Source organism: Salarias fasciatus, chromosome 23 (assembly GCF_902148845.1).
Source record: "Salarias fasciatus chromosome 23, fSalaFa1.1, whole genome shotgun sequence".
NCBI lineage: Eukaryota > Metazoa > Chordata > Actinopteri > Blenniiformes > Blenniidae > Salarias > Salarias fasciatus.
The window spans coordinates 32,875,475-32,896,763 of NC_043766.1; the positions used below are offsets into that span (position 1 = coordinate 32,875,475).

Consider the following 21,289-nt stretch of genomic DNA (forward strand, 5'->3'; position numbering starts at 1 on the left):
ATCCCTCATAATATCTTAAAGACCCTAAGGACTTTGGACAGAGGTTTCATCTTTAAGGAAAGTTTTCTATACAGTGCTTTTAACTGTTCGGCAACATCAAAGCATTTTACCTCAATAGCGAGTTTGGGGTTCATCGACCTGCTTGATGAGGGATTAAACCAAATCACAGTACGGTTATTGTTATTATTATTGTTGTTAGCCAACGTACTGCTGTGATTGGACTCCACCGTCTTAATGAGGGGAAACAAACTACGCTCACTAAATGCTACACAATGCTGTGGCAGTTACTGAAAGCTACCGTTCAATCAGTTACTTGTTACATGTTGAAGTTTTTCGGTCGCCACCACCAAACTGGGGACTGGGAGACAGCCTGAGTAGGGTTAATGAGCAGTTACTGGAGTTAAAAAGTAACTACTTACACTGAACAGTAACTAGAAATTCTCGTGTCGGTCTCAATTCTGTCTCTTGATAAAATGCTCCCAGCTGTAATCGCGATGTCAAGAATCCTGAGAGAAGAAGAGAAGAGCCCATTTTGAATTTCTACTTGTAGTATGATGTTAAAAAATGAAAAGATGTTAATTAAAGACTAAGCACATCTTTCATGATGACGACTCTCCCGACAGCAGCTCTCACTGAAGCAGGACGTTGAGAGACAGCAGCTCTGCAACCGTTTTTACTCTTGGCAAAAGGTAAAGAGCACACTGAAACTGGCAAAAGCAATCAAATCTCTAATAGCATAATTGTAGAGAGTTACCGGTGCATTATTGACCAGACTGGTGGAATTACTGTGAAATGTTAGCAAAAGCTGCCACAAAGGGCTGAAACTTGCTATAAAGCTGGTCTTCAAAGCTGAGAAGAGCCACAGACTTGGCTCAGTGCTCAATTATAGTCAGGAAAACATCAATTAAATCCGCTCTAATTATTCCAAAATCAACAAATGACTTCAGCTCTGACTAAAAGCAACAAAAATGGTAAATCACTGCAGAGACACAGAGGAAAACATATGAAAACGGTCAAGTTGTGGCTCACTTCATTGAGTGTGACATCTCCGGGGGATGTGGGAAGCTTATGCAACTGAGCCCCCCAACAACAAAAAAACGAGATAACTTCAAAAGATTCTTTCAGTTCAATCCGGGTCAGCAGTGCAGGGGAAAGGGGGAACACGGCCTCCCCTCGGTTAACCGCCAATACATCAGCCTTTCATGACTGCACGACTGGGGCCAAAACTGGCCTTTAACAGGATGAGATCATGAAGGCAGCAGTGGAACAAACCACCTCACCATCCCGCCGAGCGCCGAGGTGTCAGAGCCTCAGCTCCAACGACGAGACAAAGAGACAAAGAGGCTTCAAGGAGGAGAAGAAGGAGGATGTTTGGAGAGGAGAAACATTCCTGAAACTGTCAGCAAATACCAGAGGCCTGGAGGAGAGAGGACAGAGGGGAAGTGTTTCTGTGCATGTGTGCCCTCCTTAAACATTCCCAGCAGGGACGGAGGGTGATAAACGGAGCAGAAACAGCAGATAAGATCAGCACAGAGCGGAGAGGAACCACACAGTTCGAGACTGGTGGGCTCCGATGGTTCGAATCTGTACAAAAGTCTCAGGACCTTCCAAGCCTGCTGCACGTGTGCGGGTGCACGTACGTACCGAGAGACGCGAGAGTCATGGTGGCGGCGCTCTCAGGGGGTTTCTCCGTTTCCTCTTCACCTCCCGAAAACTTCCAGGATCTCACCTTCCTGGTGAAAACTGTCCCTCTGCAGCCTGAGTGAAGCCTCCCGTTGCTCCGCTCGCCCACCTCTCTCTGCTGAAGTGCAATCTGAGCTCCACTCTGAGAAGCTTTTTTTTTCTTCTTCTTCTATTTCATCAGGGGTTGGATCGTTTAGCTGCCATGCCCCCAAGTCCTCCAGTCCCCCAGATGGAAAAATAAGCTCCCCGTTTGTTTCTGGCTTGTTGTGACACTGCTCGACTTGTGGGTTTGTATGGAGGGAGGGACAGAGGGAGAGCGAGCAGCAGGGAGGTAGGGAATTTCTCCCCTCCCTCCCTCCTTTCCTCTCGCTGACCACTGAGCATTGTTCCAGCCGGGCCACAGCGAGCACTTTTCCCCCAATCGGAGTGGATTCCAGCGGGGTCGGAGGTCGCATGTGGCCTTTTATGGAGCAGAGAGGAGAGACCCAAGGAGGTGGAGGAGGAGGCGGCGGTGGGGCGTGAGGGCTTTTTCTTTCTGTGGCCTCTCTGTCAGGGCATGTGCGTCCACTCCCACCATCTGCCTCGCCACGGGGACAAAGGCATGCAGACACACGGACAGTGTCTCCTGCCATGTGTCTCGTCTTAGCGCGGCGCAAATTGCACCGCAAAGCTTCTGACGAATCCGGTGGTGTTGAGTTTGTTGCAGCCGCAGCATGTGCCGGACGCCACCAGAGTGCCCCCCCCCCCCCCCGTAACCTCGCCTGTCAGAGATAACGAGCCGTCGGATCAGTCCGTCCTCACCTGTCCCGTGTCGGGTTTAAAGCTTTGAAACGCTCACTGTTGTTGTAACACTTTGTCAGAAATGGGAAAAAGGAAAAAAAAGGTATGCACTTTATTCATGGTGAAAATACAGATTGGCACCGGGAACAGAGGAGGTGGAGCGACTGAGCGGATAAAGAGACAGTTTCCAACTATTTCAGCTCAAAGCAGCTACGACTGCCACATTAGCCTCGTCTCCCATCTTTAACTGCACTAACAGACAAGCCTCAACAACATGCAAATGCAGGAGGCTTCAAAATGAAAGCAATGGGCATCGGCTGCGGCTGTATTCTCTTTGATTTATACAAATCTTGATAGTGATTTCATGTTAACAGAGCGGGAAACTTTCTGATGAACTACACTAAAATAGTAGCATAGCACTGGTGTTCATGGGTGTGACTTTGTTTGCCCAGACTCTTGATTTCCTGAGTCTTCCTGTGTTGAATCGGAGGCTTCTAAAGTGAAATGGTGACTCTAAATCACCTGTGATGGCCTCTGACCCGTTCAGGATGGAATTGTGGACGCGATCTGGTGAATCGTAGCATGTTTTTCATTTACGCTTGGATCAGGGAACAGGTGAAAAACTGATGAGGCTTCACTGTTCGTGGTCGATGAAGAGTGTAAACGATCCATCTCTCCCTGTTCAGACAGGACTCACACAGCTCACTGTCATCCTGCACCTTACAACAAACCCACTCTCGCTGACACTCCTGCATGTCTTTCTCTTGACCTTTGACCCCTGAGGTTCAGCCAGTCAAGTGCCTGCCTGAGCGAGCCCCGTGTGCCCCGGCTCGTCGCCGCCGCCGCCACCGCATTCCTCTGGAGCAGACCTGCTCCCGCCTGCGGAGAGCTTCCGTATACATCTCGGTTTATTTTCATTTTGGTCACAAAGGGAAATGTAGTTACATAACGTGCGGATTCACTGTCACGAGGAAATGAAAGTACACGAGGCGAAAGTTCATCTCTGGGCTGATTCGTGACGGTTGATTTGCTGAGTCCAAACTGTGAGAGGGACGGGAAAACTTTTTGTTAAAAGCGTTGAATTCAAAATCTCTCCTTTTCAAATGAATTTATTTCCATTTGAAACGAATCAAAATCAGATGAAATCACATTTACAGGGCCGCCGACCTCAAAGACTGGATGATATCTCAAAAATCACGATGCCCAACAGCCCCACAGCATGTGACTTATCTTTATGAACGCCAACTTTTGTGATTTTGCAAGTCAGATGCAGAGTGAAGGACTTACTCAACAGCTTCAGGGTGTTTTCAACCCTAACCTTTCCTACATAAGCGCTGTTGAAACCTTATGAAACGCGAAACAAATCGCTGATGAGGCTGCACTGAAACACTGAGGGCCTAATAATACAGTCCAGGGACAAAAACTCACCCAGCAGAGTGTCCGTCCTCATCCACGGCCCTGCTACGTGTCGAAATACCGCGGAGGAAAACGCCAACAACAAACCAATTCACCCAGTTACTTCACAAACGAATCGTCATCCACATCATTCAGTTCGACTGTGAACCAGACTTAAGGCCTGATTGTGCAAAGACCCTGTATAAAGTATGCCGAGTCACTTTCTCACGCTACTACACTGTGTTTTGAAGTGATTCACTAAGAAAGACATCATGAGCGGCATCAGCAGTGTTCAAACTAGTGTTTCGTACCGATGCACCGATACCAATACAATTATCGGGAATCGGGCATCAGGTCCGATATTGAGTATTCATACTAAGACTCATGAAAGTTCCCGGATACAACAAGTCCTACGTAACAATATGTGTCTGCAACGTCGCACGCAGGATGTCTGCGGTTTGGAGAATCTTCAATATTAATGAGAACGACACAAGTTAGACGGACTGCATGTTATTGTCGAGAGGAGGAGAAAAACAGTGCATTCAACACCAGCAACATAACCAGCAGACATATTTGGACCAACAGATTTAGAACAAGCAGTCGAACTGCTCAGTGGATCCAGTAGCACAGAGCCATGCTACATGCTGAAGAGTTTTCCATACATCTTGCAGCGACTGTGTAGAGCGAGAGCGTCCACAAGCACGAAACTGAACATGAAGCCGTGGAGTTAGATGATCGAGATAACGTCTGGAGCCCGGAAACTGCCTCGTCTCCAAATAAAAGTCACAGGAAGCCAACTGAAGGGCATCTTTTTAAAATCAATCGAACTTCAAACCCAACAGCTGTTAGCATGAATTCCCCCCAGAATATCTCATACACATGAAAGAAAAAACACACTTCACAGATTAAGTATGTTATTTCGAGGCAATTCTCTGTGCATCCTGTTGCGATTGACTTCCACACGTGTTTCATGTCACATTAGCAGCATCTTTATGCACGCAGCCCTTCAGTAGATCAAGGTCGTGATACAGGAAGCTAGAAGCTGCATGAAGTACCGATGGGACCACCAGTCCAGAACCACGTAAACATGACGCGTCCCATTTCATCGCATTCATTCGTCGTGGGAACGCGGCACTTCTCATTTCACTGTGAGCACAGTATCAGCAGCAGCGTATCAAATTCAGATTTTGGTTGGTGGCAGCAGGAACATGGGAAACAGGAAGCTCGTCTGTCTTCTGGCCCCCCGAAAAGGGGCAAGGAGGAAAACATATTTGCTGTCCTTTGTTAATTCTTCTGTTCATCCAGCACACACACACAGACACACACACACACACAGTATCAGGTGTTTTTCTGTGATAACCACTCTTTCGTCGGCTCCCTCTGCGACAAACATGTTTACAATAAACAGGAGGACTCCGCCTGTAGAGGAGGGAGCATGCCGTCTGCAGTTTGCTCAGAAAGGCCACCATAAACACCACTGCAGCTTCCCAGAGAGTGGAGGGATGCTGCACTGTTTAGGGCATAATATTTCTCATCTGCAGGGCAATATCAACATTTACAATAAAGTATAAATCCAACAGGCCTGACTAAATAAACAATACGGAGTGATCTGGGTTTTCTGGTATATAAATTCTCCTCCTGTGGTAAATGGACTCAAGTAGTCATTTTCTGTAATAAATTACAGAAAACAAGTCTGTCTCCAGAAAGTTTCCTATTTACACCAAAATGAAGCAAAAATGTGTCTTTCCACACAAACGCAGTAGAATGCTGAAGCATTCACGTCGCTCTACCGACAGAAACACAGACGTAGAAGACATGAAGTGTAGAAATGATAGAGGAGAGCAAAGGACTCCTGGTCCAGCAGATGGTTCTGGAATGATAATCATCTGCTGGATGAGGCTCATCAACAGTGCAGTTATGTCTAAACGGGGAAAATACAACCGATATATGTTTTTTTCATGTTCATGATGCTTTTTTTTTTTTTTTTTTTGTAGGGATGCACGATATATCAGCATTGATATTGATATTGGCCGATATTGGTCATTTTTGAGCATGTCGGTATCGGTGCAGTAAGTAAAACTGAACCGATTTTAACAGCTGATATAGTACAGTCATGGTTCTGATATTTTAGATTAAGCAGTTTTATAGACATGAGTGCACTTTGCAAATAAAAACAAATAAAATCTATATGAGTGTGGTTTTTTTTTTTGTGTTTGGTTTTTTTTTGGTTTGCTATTTTTTATGGCTGCTTCCTCAAGACAATGATTCAGTGTGTGGACATTGAATTTAACTTGACAATTTAAGTTGGAAACTTTACCTGAACTACAGTGTTTGTTATCAATCAATCTGATTAGTGAGAATTTAGTCAGGACATGTTTTGGTGTTTCTGACTTTATCTTTTTCACAGATTTGAGTTGTAAAAAACTTGTCAAGGTATTTTGATTAGCAAATTATGATTAAAAAACAGAACTTTAAAAGTAAAACTGAACTTTTATAAGTCAGCCTAGAATTAACACTGCTTTATAGGAGCCTTTATTTCCTGTTTTTTTACTTGAAAAATAAAGAAACGAATTACTTTTTCATAATCAGTGCTGTTTTCAGTGAACAAAAACATCATAGAAACTATTTTTTTTTCTTTTACACAATATTGACATTGTTAGATATCAGAAATTGATCATAACCACAATATTGATATTGGATATCAGTATCAATCAAAGTTTTAATATCTAACTTTTCAATATAGAAAAACTACTTATTTAAATATACCTCCAGGGGTGTGTGGTGTGTTCGTGTTGCGTTGTAGAAAACGCTCTGAGACATGTTTCTACTACTTTGTTGAGCCAATGAAAGAAGCCAGCATCGGTCTCAGGTCTCAGTGGTCCTTCCTCCTGAGAGACATTTGGACTCACCTTTATTTGGGTTAAATATCTCTTGTAAAGCTTCGGAGGCGGTGGGAACAACAGCTCTCTGGACTACAAACATGTCTGTTAGTCATGAGGCACGCACGCTCACAGCATGCCTTCAACGTTGTAAAGCTGGGGCTTGATTGACGGTTAGGAACACGTCGAAGTTCAGCCTCTAATAACCACATGGACAGGTATGTACACAACATGAATACATGAATACAACAGCTGAAAGAAGAGAGCTGCCCACTCATAAAATTCTTATGAAGTGCAGCGCTGCGGTGACAGTACCACCTTCAGGAGGCATGAGTAACTACGTTAATGTAATGAGTAACTTAACGATGGTCACTGGTTACTTCTTCTTACACTTGAAAACAATGGAAGAGCTCCAGGGCTCTGCTCCCTCTCTCACCTACTGAGCTCATTGTTAGCATTAGCATGAGAATTCTCCACAGTTGCTTTGTTCTCTGAATAACAGCTCTGTTACTATTTCACTAAATTAATGTTGACTGGGGGAGGATTAACCGAAAAGAGGCTCAGTCCGTGAAAGATCTGTAACATTAGCATGTACGTGATGGTGATAGTTTATTTAAGATGTTTTTTTTCTTCTTTACTGCATGTTTATCCTTCCATATAACATCCAGATTATAGAGCACCTTCCTCCCGCTAACATCCAGATTATAGAGCATCTTCCTCCCGCTAACATCCAGATTATAGAGCATCTTCCTCCCGCTAACATCCAGATTATAGAGGATCATCCTCCCGCTAACATCCAGATTATAGAGCACCTTCCTCCCGCTAACATCCAGATTATAGAGCATCTTCCTTCACTAACATCCAGATTGTAGAGCATCTTCCTCTCACTAACATCCAGATTATAGAGCATCTTCCTCCTGCTAACATCCAGATTATAGAGCATCTTCCTCCCGCTAACATCCAGATTATAGAGCATCATCCTCCCGCTAACATCCAGATTATAGAGCATCATCCTCCCGCTAACATCCAGATTATAGAGCATCTTCCTCTCACTAATATCCAGATTATAGAGCATCTTCCTTCACTAACATCCACATTATAGAGCATCTTCCTCTCACTAATATCCAGATTATAGAGCATCTTTCTCTCACTAACATCCAGATTATAGAGCATCATCTTCTCACTAACACCCAGATTATAGAGCATCTTCCTCCCACTAACATCCAGACTACAGAGCATTTTCCTCTCACTAACATCCAGATTATAGAGCATCATCCTTCACTAACATCCAGATTATAGAGCATCATCCTTCACTAACATCCAGATTATAGAGCATCTTCCTTCACTAACATCCACATTATAGAGCATCTTCCTCTCACTAATATCCAGATTATAGAGCATCTTTCTCTCACTAACATCCAGATTATAGAGCATCATCTTCTCACTAACACCCAGATTATAGAGCATCTTCCTCCCACTAACATCCAGACTACAGAGCATTTTCCTCTCACTAACATCCAGATTATAGAGCATCATCCTTCACTAACATCCAGATTATAGAGCATCATCCTTCACTAACATCCAGATTATAGAGCATCATCCTTCACTAACATCCAGATTATAGAGCATCATCCTTCACTAACATCCAGATTATAGAGCATCTTCCTCCCACTGGCTGATATAACTTCAGTTGAATTTAGTCTGTGAATCACTGATTAGACCCGCCTACAGCTGACGGTTCAGTTCGTGACACAGCAACACTACAAAAATGCAACTATGTGCACACTATGAGAACAGAACATCCTGAGGAAGACTATCAGAAAGGAAAAGCGATTCTTTCTCAAATAATAGTTTACATTTATACTAGCAGACACAGACACACTTTTACCAGTGATCACAGTTACTTTAGCCTGAGCATCAGCCAACTCTTAGTCCTCGGGCCACATGAAGCCCCCATTAACCACTTGTGTGGCAATCTAAGCAAATTCCTTTATTGTTAGTCTCCAAGGTAATAAAGAAATTTCTCAGTTTGAAACATGTAGAAACATAATGTAAACATGTATAAATTCTTTTTTTATTACCCCACGGTGTGGCGCCACCACTGTTAGTGAAAATCACTTCTTTATTTACAGGAACTTTTCACCAAACATGTACAAGCACAGGACCACCAGATCAGATATGAGCTGCTGCCGCTGAGAGACGCTGCAGTAGCAATTCCTGCTGCAGGCGTGCGGTTCATATCTCCTCAGGCAGGATGTCCCAATCACAAAAAAATAAAAAAACAAAGACCCTCCCATCTCCTTCAGGTCCCCTCCCCGAACAGGACGCGAGTGGACATCCTGCCAGCGGCGGTCCCTTCCTCTGTTACTGCCAACTATTATTAGCCCTGCATCCAGAATCAGCTGTCCCGACAGGATATCCAAACCTCATTCTTTCAAGACTTTCAGCGCCAAAAGCTGAGAATTAAAGCCACATTTGTGCCGCCAACAACGGGAAGAGCACCAGAAAAACAAAGAGGCCGTGCCCACGTTTCCAGCCAATGGCAACAAAGTCAGGTGTGTGTTTTGGAAGACATTCCGGCCGACCCCTGAACCCTGTCCTCGAACACTGTGGCCACACGCACACCCACGAACACGCACACACACACTTGGGGCCGTGTACCTTGAGTCCAGCCGTGGTGGTCCCACTGCCTCCCCGTCCTGGGCTGGGAAAACTCGGAGAAATGTTTCACTGTGAAGAAAAATTAAGACAAGGTTCACAAATGCAGACGGACAGAAGAGCGGCGGCGCTGACTCTGACACGGCGCCTCACCGTAGGGCGTCGGAGGCGACACCGGGAAGGCCGGAGTCGACGGGACGATGTTAGGGGCGTCCGTCTGCCCCCGAAAGTCCACGCTGCTGATTTGATGGAGGTGCTTGAGAAAAGAAATCACAACAGCAGGAAGAGAGAGGTGAGGAGAATGAACAGCCTGACGGGCTCTTTCTTTCTTTTTTCTTTTTTTTTATTTGGAGGGGGGGGTATTTGGTTTCTTTCTACAGAGCTGCGAGGTAACGAGCCCCCACACACCAGCAGACATCAGTCTTGTGATCTGGATGTGGCTGTGGTCTGTGTTTGGGGTAAACAGTTGGGCCATTCATGCCACCCAGCCGTCAGACTCACAGCGAGAGCGCGGCGCTCCGGGCCTTCAGAGGAATATCCCCAGAGACGTGGACACACACACACACACACACACACACACACACACACACACACACACACACACACACACACACAACTAAACTCTAGGAATAATTCATTCCTCATCAAAGAATGAAATGCAATTGTCAGTATTCAATCTTGAATGCAAATGATGAAGCCTTACTGTTGTGATGTCCTTCAAAGATCTAAGTTTGTTGCTGTTTTTAAAATTTTTCAAGCCTTTCCAATTAATTTTAAACCTATTTGATCACCTGAAGTTGTTAAAATGAGTGTGTCTATCGTGAACTGATAATGAAGAACCATCGAAATTTAACTGGGAGAATTAAATAGTGCACATTTAACAAAGTTGCATTGTGGCAATAAATCAGTAGAAAACAGTAGATCTCCACATGCTCAGGAGATTTACAATAAGGACAATGTTTTTGTCATGACTCCCAGTCCAGATTCTCCTGGTCCTGGTCCTAGTCCAGATTCTCCTGGACTTGGTAGTTTTAGAGTTGACAGTCACCTAAATAACAATCACATAGTCGTCTAACCGTATGAATGTCAAAGTCTTCCCTTTGCTAATATTCATAGTGTGTTGTTCTCTTCGTAAGCATGACACTTTTCTGATGTGAAATGTAAAAACTATGTGTTTTCATATTGTTCAGTGGCTCTTAAGTTCCATCATACTGTAATTACCAACAGGCCAATGTTACATTAGATTAGCATATCATCACAAGGGAATAGGACAGGCTTTATATTTCCACCATCAAAATATTGACTTTATTGTTGCTTCATGGGTAAGAGAAAAGTAACACAGGTACAATCCCCTGTTTTCCCTTTACATACTGTAGTACTGGGAATAAAGCTAGGCTTAACTTTGACTTAGTCAAAGTCATTAATAGTTAATAGTTAATGTTTAATTAATCATCACATAATATGACAGACCGATGTTAGATTAGTTGGCAGAACTGTCTTTATCTAATTTGGCAGGCTAATATCACATTAGCATATGAGGTTGTCATCAGCTAATCTGATAAGAAAACTTTCAATCAGTTCATCAAGTCACATGAAGTTTTATGAATGAAGTGTTTTAGCACGTCAGCATTATGTTATCCTCCACTGAAGTTCTAAACTGGCAAACTGATGCTTAACCTGTTCTAGTTTGAACACATAAAGACACACTAGAGGTTGGTACCATCATTCCTATACGTATATAAATCACAACTTATTTAGCCACGTTAGTATTATATAAGTTTCACTTAATGCTAAAGTGTTCATCAATGAACTCCGCTGGTGATGCTTTATGTTAGCTTTGTGTCTAATCAATCAGCTCCAAATTCCTGATAGTTTAGTCACCTGGATCTATTCGCAATTTTTCTTATAAAGACAATAGATATGATTAAATGTTTGGTTATGTAGTATTTTTAATACTATCACAATGTGTCCTAACTGTCCTATTGATCATTTCCCTGTGAATAAGCTAATGATATGCCTTATGTCCTATTTACTAATGTCGAAGTGAGTGATAGTTATGTCCTATTTACTAGTGATTGATAGTTACGTTGTATTGATAAGTGCTGCTTCGGACGTTACAAGTTTGGTAGATTATAAAAGATGTTTCATTTACAACAATTCTGCTTTTGTGCTGTTCGTGAGGTTCATAAATATGATATATGTATGTCATTTTAATCACAGTAGGTTTAGCTTTTTTGATATTCAAGCATTTTAACTTATTACTTCTTGGTAAATGTGCAGCTAAGTACTCACAGTATTTGTTGCCCTGTTGGTATATGCTAAGTTTACTTTGCCTGTTGGCTTATTTACCGTTACTAATGATGTACAACATCTTAATTGGCTTTTTCCATCTCTTTATCCTACTAGTTATTGGTAAAATATCTGTTAATTTATCAATAGTGGCTGTGAAAGTGACATTTTATTCATTTATTCCACATTTAATATCAAATTGGCTTTTGTAGCTAACGCTAAATAAATATCTTATCAGGTGTTAGCTTGGCTGGGATTTGATGCTAGCCACGCTACTGGCTGCCCTGTGGCGGATGAGATACCTGAGAGGATGAGTAGGAAGAACTGCAGTCTGCAGGGTCTCTGAGGCTCTGAGATCCACCTCCGGGCCACCGTGTACCGTGAAGACCGGCGTAGTCCGTCACATCGCTGACCTGCTTGTGCTGCTTCCACCCTGATGAGGAGAAGAGCCAAAATAAAGAGGGGATGAGGGAGGTGGTGGGGAGGGAAGAGACAGGAGGATTATAATCCGGCCCGTCATCAACCGGTGAGCCAAACTCTGATCCACAAACATCTGGTAACACAACCCAAACACTCAGCAGTATCGACACCAGACCAGACGGCGGCTCGCTCGCCAATAAAAGGCGTTGACACTGTGTCGAGATTGGCGTGTTTGTCTACCACAAAAGCTTCAGTCAGCGCAGTTATCGGCGGAGCGGCGCTGCTATCATCAGGGCCGATGCTGTGTGACTGAACAGGACTTCACCTCCACCAGATGGTGGAACACCGAGTCGGAAAAACATCTGCTGGAACAATCATCCCTTCTTTTCTTGGATACGAGCAGGTCGGATCTTACCCACCACATCCGCCGGGCGAGACAAATAGCTGGTGTGTAAAGTGAGGAGTGGACCTGAGCAAAATACACAACATCAGCTGGCTGATTATTGGACATGTGCAATAAAAAGTGACGGGAATAGTGAGGACATCTGCGTTTGGCTGATTGCAGGATTTATATGAAGTTTTAGATTTTAAATCACTTGAACAAAATTTGAAAAAAAAAAAAAAAAACATTTTATAAGAAACGAGCAAACGTGAGATCAGCTGCAAAGCTGATTATCGCATTTTTTGGACAATAAGTCAGCCTTTTTTCTCTCGTCGCACAACTTTTATTAAAAAGTAACTTAAATATCAAAGGATACAGGTACATCACCGCCTTTAACCGCAAGATGTCTCTGTTTGACAACAGAACGCTGCTACAGTACCACAGGAAAAAAACACCTTTACTACAGTATTTGATTCACAAAGCAAGTTAAATGTCACTAAAAATGATTAAACTTGCATCAGAAAGGCTCAGCGTGGCCTGAAAGCACAACGGCCAGAGCCCAGGAACAAACTGACAGAAAGTTCTAGAACAAAACGTGTCAGCATTAAAAAAACGGTATGTGTGTTGGATTAATAACAAATTTCTCAGCCTTATAGCTTCATTTACACCAGAAGTGAAAACGCATCTTTTTTGAGTTTTCGCTTCAGAATTTTTTTGCGTTTACATGGCAGCGTCATGAAAACAATGTCTGTTTACACTAAAAACATTGCAGTTTTCATGTTGGGCCACTAGTGGGTGCTGCTGTTTGTTTACAGGGGAATATGGACGGGGAGTCACGACACTGAGCATGTGCAGGAGAAATATTCACTGCAGACATAATGTTCATGTAGCAGTAGCAGCGTTTCCACAAAGTTGTGTTTTCAAGGGCTGCTGTTGTTGAGTAAACTGACCTCAAGAACACAAAAACAGTTTTTTCATTTGAAAACATTGAGGATAGTCTTCAGCTACATGAAGACATTTTACTCTGACTGCTGCTGTATTCTCTTTGTGTTTTTTGTTGGGCTTTAGCGAAAGGACAGAAAAATAATTTATTTAGAATTTATAAATAACTTCAAACATTTACCTTTGTTTTATTTATGGTCTTTTTATTGAAGCCTAATAATTTTAAAAAAAAAATTCCAGAAACCGTGATATGTATGGATGCTATTTTGCCTTTGAAGTTTGGTGTGTCTCCAAAAAAATTGTAAAAAAAAAAAAAAAAAAAGCTTGACTTTGTGCTTCATTTGTCACATCTGATAAGAGATGCTATCTTTGTTCAATGTCTCGGCTTTTAGTTTGGTGTTATGTCTACCACAAAACAGTGTGGTCCTCAGTCGTCCATATTGGGAAAAAAAACTACATCATCGTAGATTCACTCATCCCCTGATGGGCATGTTTCAGCCTGCGAGCCATAAGTTTAACACCACTGTTAAAGAAACTTAACACACCTTATAAAGTTCCCTCTGCTTTGTTCTGTTCTTTTTTTTTTTTTTTTTTTTTTTTTTAAGGCTGAGATTGAGCGGATCTACAAGCGTTGGCTTCACTACAATGATCTGGCAAGTCAGAGGTCAAGCTTCAGACCCCATAAATACAGCATTTCAAGTCGAAAATGAATTAATTCAGCAAATTCTGCAAAAATGCATCAATTATGGACAGACAGTCAAGTGTGATTGTTATTACAGTGACTGTCAACCCTAAAACTACCAAGTCCAAAAGAATCTGGACCAGGACCAGGAGAATCTGGACTGGGGGTCATGTAGCCTCGTAAACCAGACCCGCCCATCCTCATCTACATTTGGATTTGGATTTGGGCTTAGTCTGGATAGGAGCCCATAGAAGCTTCTTGCAGGGGGTGTCGGTTACTCCTTTGACTGACAGCACACTTCAGCCAATCAGCGCTTCAAAACAAATAAGTCATCAAAAAGCGTTCGCTTCTCTAAGGGTTAGCATTAGCTCATTAGCTCTAGCTTCTCTACACGCAAAGACATGTGAAAACGTCTTTTCCTGTAAGAAACTCACCAAGCGCAGACTCTTGCTCTTGCTTGATTAATGTAATACTTGGTATTTTGGCTATAACTTTACTTACTGCAGCTTTCAGACGATGGTTAAAGTTAAAGTCCGTAATCTCCGCTACGAACAGTGATGGTGTCACTTCCGGCTTAGTCACCGGAATTTGCCAAAAAACGCTGATTGGTTCAGCCGTTTCACGACCGAGCCGAATCCCCTTCTATGGGCTCCTACCCAGACTGATCCCAACTCCAAAATCCAAATGAGGAGTGGGCAGGGCTGGTTTACGAGGCAAGGAGTCATGACCCTCTGGAGGAAAACATTGTTCTTACTGTGCTTCTACTGAGCATGTGCAGAACTACCGTTTATTAGTGCTGTGGTGAACAGCAGCCGCGTTTTTTTCTCTTGAAAACGTCACGTAAATGGACCCCCGAAAGTCCTCCAAAGTTTTCCAGATCGGTTCAGAATTGGTATGCATCAGTGGTTTTCTTTTTGGTAAAAAGTCGTCAGATAAATAAATATTTAGGCACAGTCACCTGAAAATTTTAATAGAGTAACAAATAGGTAACTTCCTGCTACCGTGAGGGTCTCTCTCTCTCTCTCTCTCTCTTTCTCAGTTTCCACTGCGAAGATCCATCACATGGAACCAGAGCTGCAGTGAACCAAGTGAAGCTAATCCGGAGGCTGTCCCCGACCGGCAGCTCCTCTCGGGGGGCTCGGCTCAGCATTGTACCGAGTCAAGTATCACTTGGTGCCCACTGTGTTTGCGAGTGTGTGTGTGTGTTTGTGTGTGTGTGTGTGTGTGTGTGTGTGTGTGTGTGTGTGGGGGGGGGGGTTATTCTCCACTGAAGGAGATGATGAGAGGGCGACGGAGGTGAGCAAAGTGCTGCGCCAAAACTTCAAAAGCATTCCCCATCGCTTACGAGTTCCTGCCTCAAAGCGAGCCCGGCGCAAAACACACAGAGCAAAGTGAAGCAAAGTGAGGCTTTATTTACTGGCTGATGTCGGCCCGCGGGGAAATATCACCCTCAGGTCGCCTGACACGCGCACTGACCCTCATCCATGCAAACACACCAACCCATTTCCTCAAAATTCACGAACCCTCTGAGGGCTTCGCATTGTCCCGGAGGTGTGCGGGAGCGCACAGTCAGAGGGGTCAAAAGTCGGCACCTCTCCGTCGGCAGTAATTGCAGCGGGGACTCGCATGCTGTCATAACCGTCCCCGTCACCTGTGGGCCCAGGTGACCCGCCGGGCCGCCGGGAGGTCAGCTTTGATGCAACAGCTGCTCTGCGTGCGCGGCAGCACCTATGACCCGCAGCCCTCGCTCACAAAATGAATCAGGGAGCGGGGTCACGGCAAAAATGAGCGTCTTCCTCCAGGCGCCGTCCCAGTGGCTTAAATCCATCACAAGAAAAGGAAGGCAGGGAAGAAGAGGCACCTCAGGGACTTCCGGGCGGGTGAAATGTTCACGTTCAAGATCGTAAAGGTGGAACAGTGTCAAGTCAGGACGCTGCAGGAAGGTTCCGGAGTAGTATTGTAAAACAGTGCACAAAAAAATTAGCGTGTACACGGACGCCAGGAAGGAAATACTTATGTGTTGACACTGTGGAAGAGAAGCTTTTCAATACTCTGATTTCTGGAGCTTCTATTGGATAATTTCTTACTGCTACTGAAGAAGTTGACTTTGGGCTGAGTTTGAGGATCTCTTTAGCACACAATTAAAAAAAGATGCACGGAGGGAATGAAGCCCAAGGGGCCTGCGCTGAGGTTCCACCCCTTTCTATCACACAAAGACAGTTGAATGCACTTTACTGATACTTCACGCTTTAATACTCGAGCGGTCACAATGCACTCCCAATGTGTTTCACAGCTGCTGGGATCCACTGGCAATTCAAAGCACATCTCTTCTTTTGCTATTTAGAAGCTTCTGCAACAGAGAGGATCCGATTTTCTAAGATGATGCACAAAACAAAAATAGATTGTACTCTCAGTTTGCATGCATTTTGAAGGTGATAAAACTAGAATAACAGTAAGATGTACTCCATGGGCAAACAGGACTCCTCAAATTAAGGTTTTAAATACATGAGGCAATTTTTACACGGAAACAATCAGCATCATTCTGTTTTCATGCTTCACAAGGATTGAAGGGAGTGCTGATATTCCCTTGATAAGCGGTACTACGAAGCAGGTTGTGCACTCGGTAATTCAACCCAGACTTTTTCAGCTCTGATCTGTGCACGTGCACATAAAAGAGGAGGAGTCTGCAGCATCTGACCGATCGTAAACATGGAGAAATTCTGCGCAGCAGCTTTACTTTACGACCGAGCAGCAGACAGTTATTCTCCAGAAATACTAAGAATTCAAACACAACATCCACAGGGAAAGCTACACTGCTGCCACAGCAAAATGCAGGAAGGAATGCTGCAGAAAATTACCAGCTCTGTTAATGTGTAACTTCGTGGATCTATACAATATTAACTCATGGGACAAGTTAGCCGGACAGCAGTCTGATCACTCAATGGCACTTTGTCAAGACACAGATGTTTGGAGCGGCGCTTCCTGAGTGTCCTTCCTTCCTTCCTTCCCTAAAGTTGTCTCGATAAGAGAAAATCCAGCTTCGAATTTCTGGCCTCAGACATGTTGGTGGAAGAATTTAACCAACATATCAGAGAGTTACAGGAAATAAATCTAAATTTGTTGTGAAAAAAAGAAAGAGAAAAAGTGAAAAAATCTTAAAATAAAGTTTGCAGACAAACGTCACGAGGAGCCAGCTGAGCAAATGTCTCTCACAGCAACAACAGGAGCATCTCTGCTGTTATTGTTGTGAAAGAAGGCGCTAACCTCACATGCAATGATCAACAATGCAAATGTTGTGTGATGGAGTAACTCACATTGTACATTGATCAATTAGCAAAGACTTGTTCCAGCATTCTGCAACATCTGGGAGGCACATCTGGTATGCAGTGTTCAAGAAGGAAAACACACTATCCACACAGTATTTGTCACTTTGCATGGCTGTCAAACCTGATCCTCACTGTGTCCTGTGAGTAGACCATCTCCTATAAATCTATGCCCACAATAGCAGCGTTGCATTTGTTTTCATGCAGAGGTCCAGAGTGTGCAACTGTCACAACCTTTCCACATGTGGATTCAGTTCAAGCTTGTTTTATCAGTTTAATTTCCCCTTAATTAAACTTTTCCTGCTCATCTTTCCCAGGAGAGGTCCCATTCCTCGTCGGGGGTGATTACTTTCCTGTCTTTTTGAAGTTTTGTGCAAAATAATCAAACAGCAGTGGTGCAACTATTTTGAACGTAACCTTATGAATTTCAGCTTCGAAACTCATTCTGTCTTCTGAACCTCGGTTCAAACCCTACAATACCTATCCCTCCATGGTCCGTCTCCTTTTCTACTGAATTATCTTTACTGGCAGGGGTGACATTTACCTCCCTGTCAATGATTAAAGCCCTGTTTACACGACAATGTTTCAACTGAAAACGCATATTTTTTCAGAAAAGTTTCACGTTTACACTTACAATGTTTTAAAAAATATAAAAACATACTGTAGTCAGTCTATAAATGTGCTGACAAAAATACAGTGTCATCTTAAAGACCAGAGTCATTGTGACTTGATCTCAGTGACTTAATGAGGTGCTGAGTGAAGATTCCTATGGAGTCAGAGGCAGCCTATAAGCATCCTTATCAGATCCTTATCTGAGGTAAAAAAGGCGTGTGGCGTTCCACAAGGTTCGCGATTGGGTCGGGCGACCGTGGCCTCCTTTTTGGTCTTCTTGACGTTATGTCCAGGGGGATTTTATCCAATTCCCTGAAATCTCTGGGTCTTACTCGGGTTATTCCACAGATCATTGATACAGTAGTCCGTTAAGCTTCTGCAGTAGAAAAATCAGTCAGTCTTGGGTACGACTCACAGATCTGATTCCTCAGTGAGTAAACGGAGAGGTGTGGTTTACTGTAACATCCCTGTCAGTCACGGTGTCTCACAGTTAACACAAAACATGCCTCTTAAGTTATTTTTCTTTACTGCACTTCCAACCAAAACCAGGACTCAAACCCTGGTCCCCTACATGGTTCATGCCTTGTGAGGGGACGTAGATTGGTCTGAGTAATTGGTTTGACCCGGGGTTTTAGCTAATTTCTTCCTTGGTTGCTTTTTTTGTTCATTTAAAGCTTGAGAAATACTTTGTCTATTAGACTGGCTCAATATTCTGCTTTGATAAGCTGGTAAAACCAACATCAACAACAAAGACAGAAGTACTTGTAGTACTATGTCAGTGTTTCAGTCTTCAAGTGTCTCTCTAATCATGGAATTTTTTGATTGTCTTTGTGGTAGGTCAGGTATAGTCGTGTTTGTGGAATTTTTCTTCCAGCTCTGTTTATTTCCATTCAAAAAAAAACAAAAAAAAAAACAACCTCAGATCATGTAAACTCGTCATTGTGTGAGAGAGACGCTGGTCCTGATTTGACCCTGCTCACAGAGCAGGAATATCCACTGCCTGTTTAATCGAATGCTTCCACCCTTTCAGCAAACATGATATGCACACACACACACACACATATATACATGCACGCACACACCCTGTATGCCGCTCTCAGGTGGAGATTTCCACAATCAGACGGAGCTTTGGTCCTGCAGTCGGGGTCATCAATGGTTCTCTGTTTCTGAGCAAGCTCCAGCATGTTGGCACAGGTGTGATTTCATTACTGCGGTTATGTTGTAGCTTTCCAAAGTAAATGGTCAGTTTACCCAAGACACGTGCACTTGTAGTCTCAGTCGAACGCAGGAGTGGATTTTAGATTTCTGTGCTTTAGCTTGAAGCCACGTGTCGGTGGATTGTCTTGTTTGTGAAGTTTTTCACAGCTTGAGCGATACTCTGCACACTCTGGGGAGTAGTGGCTGGAAGGTTGGAGGAGACCTGCTACCAGGCGTATGCTGGTCCAAATCACACTGATGAGTCTCTGAGCAAGCCTTGAAACTGCCAACTGCACAGGATTGCATAAGAAAATCAGAGGACTGCGCATTTGGATGAGTTTTCAATCTTGCAGTTACACTTCACCGAAAAGATACACTACAAGAAAACATCTGACTGCTCCTCAGTTACTCTCTCACAGACGCACAAACCGATAACACAGCAAATTTATTAACTTATGGGAGAATTAGACCAATTGGCTGAAAGTGTTGAAACCTTCAAATCAAAACTTCCACGTCTTCAGTTGTTCAGTGTTTTGATTTTTTTTTTTTTTTATCGGTCATTTTATTGTTGAAGTCCAGGGAGTACAAATGCGTGAGAGGATGAACAAAAGATTTGACTTCATATCGTCACCCTTCACTGATCCTGTGTTGAACGCTACGATGGACTTTCTAAAACACCCAAAACTGCACATTTTGGGGAGAATGACGACAAGCTGTGGAAGTGGGACCTCACAATCTGTTTTGGCTCTTTGAGCGTCAAGCAGGAGACGCGAGAACTGGCTCATGGCGTTTAGGGTGAGCCTCTGGGACCATGACCGAACGTCTCTAAATCAGAATCCGGCATAACTGTGGCGATGCCGTAGCACCGTGGAGCTGTGGTCGGATTCGAGTGGCGGCGAGGAGAGCCGTCGACGATGTGATGATGGCGTCCCCTCTTCTGCCACACAGACCACATTCGTGTAGAATTTGGTTCAAAGCCACTTAGCTCAAGATATGCAGAGTTCCCCAAAACCCGATTCCTTTGGAATGCGCCGGTCGGACCGTCGTTCACAGAGAGACACCGACTGTATGTGAGAAAAAGTGAATTGCTCTTACCAGAAAGGTGGGCTTTTCCTTTGTGGCTGAGGCCGTTGGTGCGTAGGGAGGCGGAGCGGGACAAGGGGGAGCAGCGGGTGGGAACGGGCACGAAGGTGGGGTCTAAATCCAGAATCAGCTGGTTGAGCTGCTCTATGGAATCGTCAATGTCTGTGGCCAACGACGCCATTTCGTCGTCCTGACAGGTATGTGTGTGACTGGTCTGCAGTGGCTGGTCGAGCGCGCTGTCCGCTCCCTCCAGCGCCAGCCCCCGCTGCACGGCGTCCCTGCTGCTGAGGCCACGGGGGGGCGTGTCCGGAGTGATCAGAGGTGGCGGCCCGTCCAGGCGATCAATGGCGGCGTCCTCGATCTGCTGCTGCTGCTGCACCCAGGCGTGAGTGGAATACCCCGTCTGAGTTTCAGATGAGAGGGAGCAGACGCTGCTGGAGCTGGGGATCTCCAAACCAAGCGCCGCCGCATCGCGCTCCTCCTCCTCCTCTTCATCCTCCAGTATGTCAGTCTCCCTCTCGCTAGAAGAAGCTTCTCCATTGATGGTGTGTCCCAGGCCGGACTCGTCCCCGGTGATGTCCCCCGGCCCCATCTCGCCACACGCAGCCAGCTCCGTCATGACCTCCAGGAGAGGCTGGATGATCTCAAAGTTTGGCCCTGTGACCAGCTTCCCCGCCTGGGCGCTTTTGTCCTGAGGTCCTCGGCTCTGCTTGGCAGCGGTCAGCCCCTGCGAGGCCACGGACAGGCCCGAGTCGCTGCTGGCCGACGGCGTCCGGTCACTGCAGCTGAGGCTGCCAGCAGGTGGAGCAAACAAAGACCCTTCCTCACCGCTCCTCTTCTTCACTTTGGCAAACAGGCTGCCATGTCCCGGCTCCTGGAGGTGAGGCAAAGCTGCGAGGAGAGAAAATGCAGAGTATCAGACTTACAGGCTCGCATGTTGTGATTCTCTAGATTCAATCTGAAG

The 21,289-nt window shown here is 44.4% G+C and overlaps 1 protein-coding gene across 1 annotated transcript in view; it reads right to left on the minus strand.

Moving 5' to 3' along the window:
- The window catches only part of tns3.2 (tensin 3, tandem duplicate 2), a 64,108-nt gene that overhangs the window by 21,310 nt on the left and 21,509 nt on the right, over window positions 1–21,289 (minus strand). The window contains exons 13-16 of the mRNA XM_030082460.1: window positions 20,338–21,216; window positions 11,987–12,117; window positions 9,549–9,651; window positions 9,399–9,467 (exon numbers count right to left, since the gene is read on the minus strand). Coding sequence (XP_029938320.1) covers window positions 9,399–9,467; window positions 9,549–9,651; window positions 11,987–12,117; window positions 20,338–21,216 — 1,182 coding nt within the window. The remainder of the gene's footprint in view (window positions 1–9,398; window positions 9,468–9,548; window positions 9,652–11,986; window positions 12,118–20,337; window positions 21,217–21,289) is intronic.